The sequence below is a fragment of the Adiantum capillus-veneris genome, chromosome 26, assembly GCF_014529385.1.
Source record: "Adiantum capillus-veneris isolate H3 chromosome 26, ASM1452938v2, whole genome shotgun sequence".
Lineage (NCBI taxonomy): Eukaryota > Viridiplantae > Streptophyta > Polypodiopsida > Polypodiales > Pteridaceae > Adiantum > Adiantum capillus-veneris.
Window position 1 is genome coordinate 50,778,456 of NC_140956.1, and position 7,139 is coordinate 50,785,594.

The following is a 7,139-nucleotide window of genomic DNA, read 5'->3' on the forward strand; positions in this document are numbered from 1 at the left end:
AAGACGAAAGGCAAAAGTTTAACACACTCGAAATCCACCTTCAAAAATGCGAGCCGACGTGTTGCGCTACCAACCATTCGATGACAAATATTTTTTTGAAATACTTTCTGATTGCAAGAATTTACACGTAGCATGTATACTAGAAAAAACATTCATCAATAGAGAACCTTGCTTGGATATAATCTCAACTGTAACCATCCCTATAATCTCGAATAGTTCATGCACTTAACTTTGTCTCCTCGCATAAACATTATAGAATTTTTCAAATTTACATCCCTTTCATGCAGTGCCGCCCTTTCCAAATTGGTCTTGCTCTTATTCCCTTGAGTGCTAGTGCTAAAAGTCAAGTTGCATATGTCATGTTTTATTCTATAGATGTTATATAGCCAGGCCCACCAAGCAAGACTAGTTCAATACTTTGCTCGATCTTAATTCGATTCGAGCAGAGCTAACGAAGCACTCAGTTCACTCTCGTACAATATGGCTTTCCGAGCTTGTTCGTCGTCTTCTCTCCGGGCAGCATGCGGTTTCACTCACGGCACTGTACAATTCTCGAGCACATCCCATTTTGGCAGAAGGTTTTCCCTCCGCCTACGCCCTCGCCCTTGTCTCTGCTCCAAAAACCTCCACGCCTCTACTTCCGCAAGCGACGATGACGACCACGATGCAGCTCAATATGTCGAGAAGTCCTCTTCGATAAGAGAAGACGAGCTTCCGGCTCTTGTTCCAAAGGTATTTTTCTGAGATGAGTGAGCCTTCATGAGTGGTTCTTCTTTCGTACAGTCTAAATGTGTTTGTTGTCGTATGTTTTCGTACACTTTGCTCTTTGCCACACTCTACGATCTGCCCAACAGAGCCATGTGTTGCATTTGTAGGCCGCCTCCAAGGTTAATTATGGAGAGTGCCTCTACAGAAGTGGGCTTTGTCTGTGCGGTGCCATGAGTGTACAGTTCACAAATTCATGGTCCCCTCATAAGCCAGTTGAACGCCGAGCTTGACTTGGTTCTAATTCCTCATGTATTTCTCACAGTTTCTAAAGGACAATGTAGGTTATAGCAGGCCATTTAGGAGCAGTTTCACATTGTCTTGAATAGAGCTCTACACCTTTCCTTGCTATCCCAAGGCCTTACCTTGGCCTTCCAATTCGTGACAATTGTCTCAGATCTTGGCTCGCTGCTCTCATCATCAATTGGTGTGAAGACTTAGACGTGGATGAAATTTGTATTCAACTGATGTTGCTTTTTGTTAGGCACATGCACAGGGTTGCCAAAGGTGATGGGTTTCGAGCTGTTATGATGCTGGAAATTCTCTAGAAAATTTTGAAGGTTCCTCTAGTTTTTGGCATTTCCAAAAGTTGGCCTTGCCATTCCTGCCGGCTTGAAAGCTGAGTAGTACCGATTCTGAGCATTTTCTCTCTCTAGCCCAAAGAGAGAAAATTGCAAAGTTGCATTGTAATGACACAAAATCATTTACAAACATTTTTGCATGATCAAATGTATATCCTGGTCTTTGGAAAGTATTTGAATCAGAAGAATTAGTATAGGCGCAATAAAACTTGTGCAAGGGTTGTGTCTTAACCACACAGAACCATTTACAAACATTTTTGCATGATCAAATGTGTGTTCTGATGTTTGGAAAATTAAAAGTATCAGTATTGGCATTGGTGCAATAAAACTTGTGCCGAGGTTGGCACAGCAAGTGGGAGTGCAATGGGAGGCAGCTTAATTCTTGTGGCTAAAGTCTGGTCCTGTTTCAGGGAGATTTGGAATGCGGACTTTATCTTGTGGCAACTCCAATTGGCAATTTGGAGGATATTACATTAAGGTGGCAGCTTGTCTCTTGTTATCCAAGCGAGAAAAGCTTGATTGTATTTTCAATACCTTTTTGAACCCCTTATCGTTTCTTGTGGCAACCAAACTTATCAAAGTGTAGATTGTCATGCAGTAACAAATTGTTGATGTTGTCTGTGCATCAGGGCTTTACGTGTTCTGAAGTCCGTAGACCTTATACTAAGTGAAGACACACGGCATTCTGCAAAGCTTTTGCAACATTACAACATCCGCACTCCCAGTGTGGGTTACCAATCTTCTGCAACATAAGTAGGGTAATGCTTGCAGTTTCCTTAAGTTGAACAATCAGAAATCAGGTTTTTTTATTTGAGGTTGGGAGACTTGACACAACTTGCAGTTAAGCTACCACAAGTACAATGAGGCAAAAAGAGCAAGTCTTGTTTTGGAAAGACTTCGGCATGGTGGGGCTTTGGCACTTATTAGCGATGCAGGCATGCCCGGGATCAGTGACCCTGGTGCTGAGCTGGTAAAGCTATCTAAAATTTGGCTCATGTTCCTTGTGAGTTTTAGGACACTGAATGTTGAAATACCCCTGAAATTTGTGGAAATTACCAAAGTACCCCTTACATTTTATTTTGGATGGATTTTTCCAATTTTTACATACTTTGTTCTTTTTAGTATTGGAGATATATCTTTAAGTGTTTTAGACAAAAAAATCACCAATGAGCTCACAAATAGAGACATTTGTGCCTATAAATAATGAACAATTTTATCTCAAGAGCCCACTATACCAATTAAAATTCTACTTTTATCTTCTATTGGGGGAGAACCAATCTTCCAATGAAGTGTTGCAAAAAAAAAGATGTTTGCGACATCAACAAAGGGTAATTTTGGGAAATTTTCCAAAATTTAAGAGCATTTTGGAAATTTTTGCCAAAATATGATGGGTATTTTGGGAGTAATTTCTGAAATTTGAAGCAAGTTTCATGGGATGTTGATAATTTTTCCTTTAATTTTTTAAATAGGTTATGGCATGTGTGGATGCAAATGTTCGCATGTTTCCCATTCCAGGGCCATCAGCAGTCATCACAGCTCTTGTGGCAGCTGGTTTGCCAACAAATGAGTTCTCTTTTGGTATTTTAGCTTGACCCGAGCATCTTTTTTTACTATGTAGGGCTATGCTTTTGCCCTTGTTCTAATTTGTTTTGCTGGGAAAGTTGGCTTTTTATCTGCCCAAGCAACCCAAAGAAAGAGCCGGTTGAGTGCTGCTTCCAATGAAACCTCTACTCAGGTGCTGTACGTGCCACCTCACAAGCTTTGTGCTGTGTTGGAGGACTGTAAAGCTATATTTGGTCCTTCAAGGTAGTCTATTCATTGTTTAGCTTCTTATGCTCGCGATTCGTGTCCTAGATGTGTGTCCATGACTATCGATTGAAATTTGGTTCAGGCGTTGTGTTGTTGCAAGGGAGATGACCAAAATACACGAGGAGGTAAGTCTAAATGATGAAGGGTGTCTCTCGAGATGACAAATCTTATCAGTGGAAATACCTAATATTCTTAATGACAAACCTTATAAGTGGGAATACTTAATATTCTCGTATCTGTTTAGTTTTGGCGAGGCACTCTTGAAGAAGCTGTTGCTGAATTTTCGAGTCGCGTCCCACGCGGTGAAATCACCCTTGTCATACAAGGATGGCAGAAAGATTACTCGCAAGAACCCACAGATGAAGACATTCAGCTAGAACTTGAGAAGGCAATGGCAAATGGCTTCAGCATGTCAGAGGTGAGGGTCGTTTTTGCATGTCATCGTGCCATTGCAAACCTTTGTCTAATTGGACACATAATTGGTTGCGTGTTTGCAGGCAACTAGATTAGTTACTATCATACTGCAAACCTTCTTCTAATTGGAGACATGATTGGTTGCGTGTGTTTGCAGGCTGCTAAATTAGTGACTCAAAAGATATCTGTAAAGAAGAAGAGGGTTTATGAAATTGCATTGAAACTTCCTGCAAAAGCGCAGCATAAACAATCATGAAGGTGAATGGGCATCCAATTACAACGTGTTCACACCGACGGGGACGTTGGAGCAAGATTTTTGCTGGGATTGTTTGGTTCTTGCTTTGACTAAAGCTCCATGATATCCAAGATTGTTGTAACCACCTTTTTATGGTTCTTAAGTAATATCAAGGGATCATCACCTTCTATGCAGAATTGGTAGTGCTTCTACAAGCAGAAGTTTCACATTCAATTTCTTGCAAGGCATAGACATTTTCAGAGCTTTCACGAGGCCAAGCCAAACCCACAAAGATGTAAAGGCTTGTTTCAGAAGCCTAACAAGCTTGCTCTTGTTAGTTCTATCGTGGTTGGCTTTAATTGTCTGCTTTGCTATGTAAAAATTGTGGTTTAGAAGTTGCAGTGAGAAAGGCATTTATGACACCCATTTTGCTTGTTCTATTTTTGTTGACGAGACCTAGGAGGATAAGGTATGAAATGATGATTCTGTTGGGTGGATGGCAATTTGACTTTTGGCAAGGTGATGCCATGAAATCCATTTGATTTCTTTGATAGTATTTGTGTGCGTGCATGCGCGCGCATGAGCAGACATGCATATATAAGCATGCATGCATGATATGTATATGTGTGTATTTATGTAAGCATGTATGTATCTAAGGCATTCACCTATTCTTCTAGGCTTGCCTTTTTGACATGATTAAAGCTTTATCCTTGACATCACCATATCTTCATGATGAATGTGATTTAATGCAGTGTCATTTTTGGTATGTTAAAACTTGCCTTAGAAGAGGAGGGAGATAAAGAGTACAATTTTTGTGTTATTTTTAGTGTGCAAAGGATCTGGCTCATAACATACGAAGGGGCCATTCTGTCCCTCTCTTGCTTTAGAATGCCAACATGCTTCTTCACCTTGGAACAAATAAAATTCTAAGAGCTCTTTTTTGGTTGTTGATTTTTCTGTTGAGTGTGCCATGAATTTTTGGGCTTTACGTCTTCACACAGCGGTGAAAAATGCGAAGCTTTGATATACTCAGGCATAAGGCTTGGAATGAATGCAGTCACTTGGCTGCTATCTGGCTTGCTTGACTTTCTCACAAAGCCATTCTTGCGACTCCATGGTTGGTGTGCATAGAGTGGGCTTGAGCTAAAGGGCATCCACTTGCACGCACACACACATGGACACATACTTCCAACTATATGCATAGTAGTCGATACTATGCATGATGTAGCTGATGGTTACATTATTTTGTGGGTGCCTACCATGAGTCTATACCTTGCACTTTCCTTTAAGGGTGAGTTTGGGCATATCTTGGATTCATCTTGTACACATAGTAAAACCCCATTACCTTCACAAGTGCATGCGATGCGCATGTGTGGACTCATGACATTTATTGAATTGTCCACTATGAAGCCATTTAATATAAGTCATTTAAGATTATACGAAACAGTTTTACAAGAAGAGAGGAGTGCACAAGGGCTCACAAGGAGGGAAGGAGCCAATCCAATCAAAGGGGGAGAGGAAACAAAAGGCATCCTGGGACACCAATTGACCAAAACTAGGCAAAGGGTGCAATGTCTCCTGCAAGAAGGGCTTAGGTTGAACTATGGCCAGATGAACAAGCTTGATTCTTAGCACTAGGGGGAGCTAGTAGGGCTAATAAAGAAGAGGTGGGTAAGAATTTCCTCATCCTTGTCCACATCATTTTGTGTCTAACTTGTGGAGTCCCACACGGATGTCCGAACTGGTATTTTAGGCATTTGGTCAGTTAGACTGTTGATTGACTGACCGTTCTTTTCAGCAAGTTTGGGTTGTGTAGGCCGCAATTGTAACATGGTCCATGGCCAATGTGGTTTAAGGCTCAAGGACGTGGGGCCAAAGTTCAAGCCTTGTGTGCTATAAAGACACCATTTGGACCTTTCCTTTTTGGTATCCTAAGCTTTTTTCAAGATCCCGTCTTCCTTTCATCAAACGTGTTGTACTAACTTTGGGGTGTGTTTGATTTAGTTCAAATGCTATGGACCAAAGAGTGTAAGTGCATTTCGACGAAAGGGTAGCCCCTTTGAGGACTTAAATTGTAGTTGTACTAACTTTGGCTCAGTCCATCTCATGTTGCACTAACATCGGGCTATATTATCATCAGCGGACGTGTGGACCTGTCCTTGTGACATAAATTCCTTTCTGGCTTTGCTGACTGTCCATACATTTGAGCAAGTGAAAGAAGATTGGCATGTCAGACAAGAGGAGAGGAATGCGGAGGAATTAACAGAAGATGGTACACCTCTGAATTCATTAGGAAAGTAGATGTGATTATTAACACCTTGAACAGCACAGATAAGTCCCTCACTGTTGTTGACGCCAAGAAATAAGAGGTAACAAAAGAACGTAATCCTTGCGCCTCTGCAAAAATTCCATTGCCGGGATTTGAACCCGGGTCGTCTGGGTGAAAGCCAGATATCCTAACCGGACTAGACGACAATGGACTGATGATATTATTCCTGAATAGATGCAATATATTTATTGCTTTCTTTCTCTGTCTCTCTTTCTCTTCGAACTTCGCAGCGCTCGGAGCGGAGTCGTCGGGCTTCCTGGTACTCGGGCGCTCTCTCTCTCTCTCTCTCTCTCTCTCTCTCTCTCTCGCATTTGTATTGCATTTGCGGATAACAAAGTAACAAAGACTTCATAAATTATATGAATAGTGTAGGAAATCAGTAGCAACTTGGTTGAACTCAATCCACCAAAAGGAGTTGTTCAAAACGGACTTGAGACAATAATATCACATGTTTTTTTTAAACAACACACAAAAGGGGCCCGCAAGGAGAGGTGCTTATCCCTTCCAGTTATTACCCATGAAACATGATCGGGCAAGGGACGCATGCCATCGGGCAAGAGCCACACATAGGCATCACCATGGCCACCTAATTGATGCACCACATGTACTGGGAACAATGGAGAGAACTAGTAGCAGCATCCAATTTTTGTCATGTGTAAGCATCCCCATGCTTTAATTGCCTGCATCTATCATAAGCTTGCATGTTGCCTCACCTTTTCAATTTTGCCAACTCGTTGCAGTCCCTTGTACAAGATTGTGTTTTTTGCCTTCAAGGAGATGATGTATGGAGGTAAAACGTATTTCTTGTGGAAGTTTTGCATCAATGGGAACCTTCTATAGTGCTAGATTGAACAAAACCACTATGGGCAATTATGATATGTTTGTTCAGCTCAAAATGATAAAATTCAAAATTGGCCTTCTATTTTTGGTAATGTACAATTAGGTGGTGATAATGAAGCACCTTCGTTTGTTCACATGGATCATACTCAATTGGGTTGTTGTTGGA

General features: G+C 41.2%; 1 protein-coding gene and 1 non-coding gene across 2 annotated transcripts; one reads left to right on the forward strand and one right to left on the reverse strand.

The window, feature by feature from the left end:
- The first annotated feature begins 430 nt into the window (after positions 1 to 430).
- On the forward strand, positions 431 to 4,228 carry LOC147423428 (Tetrapyrrole (Corrin/Porphyrin) Methylase). Its single transcript, XM_086501187.1, has 9 exons — positions 431 to 732; positions 1,757 to 1,824; positions 1,976 to 2,072; positions 2,188 to 2,316; positions 2,816 to 2,924; positions 3,008 to 3,152; positions 3,238 to 3,280; positions 3,400 to 3,573; positions 3,727 to 4,228. The coding sequence occupies exons 1-9, from the start codon at positions 481 to 483 to the stop codon at positions 3,823 to 3,825; spliced, it is 1,116 nt and encodes a 371-aa protein (XP_086357313.1). The 5' UTR covers positions 431 to 480; the 3' UTR covers positions 3,826 to 4,228.
- A 1,982-nt stretch (positions 4,229 to 6,210) lies between these two features.
- Positions 6,211 to 6,284, reverse strand: TRNAE-UUC (transfer RNA glutamic acid (anticodon UUC)). Its single transcript has one exon. It is a non-coding gene; the product is annotated as a tRNA-Glu (tRNA).
- Between the last annotated feature and the right edge of the window lie 855 nt (positions 6,285 to 7,139).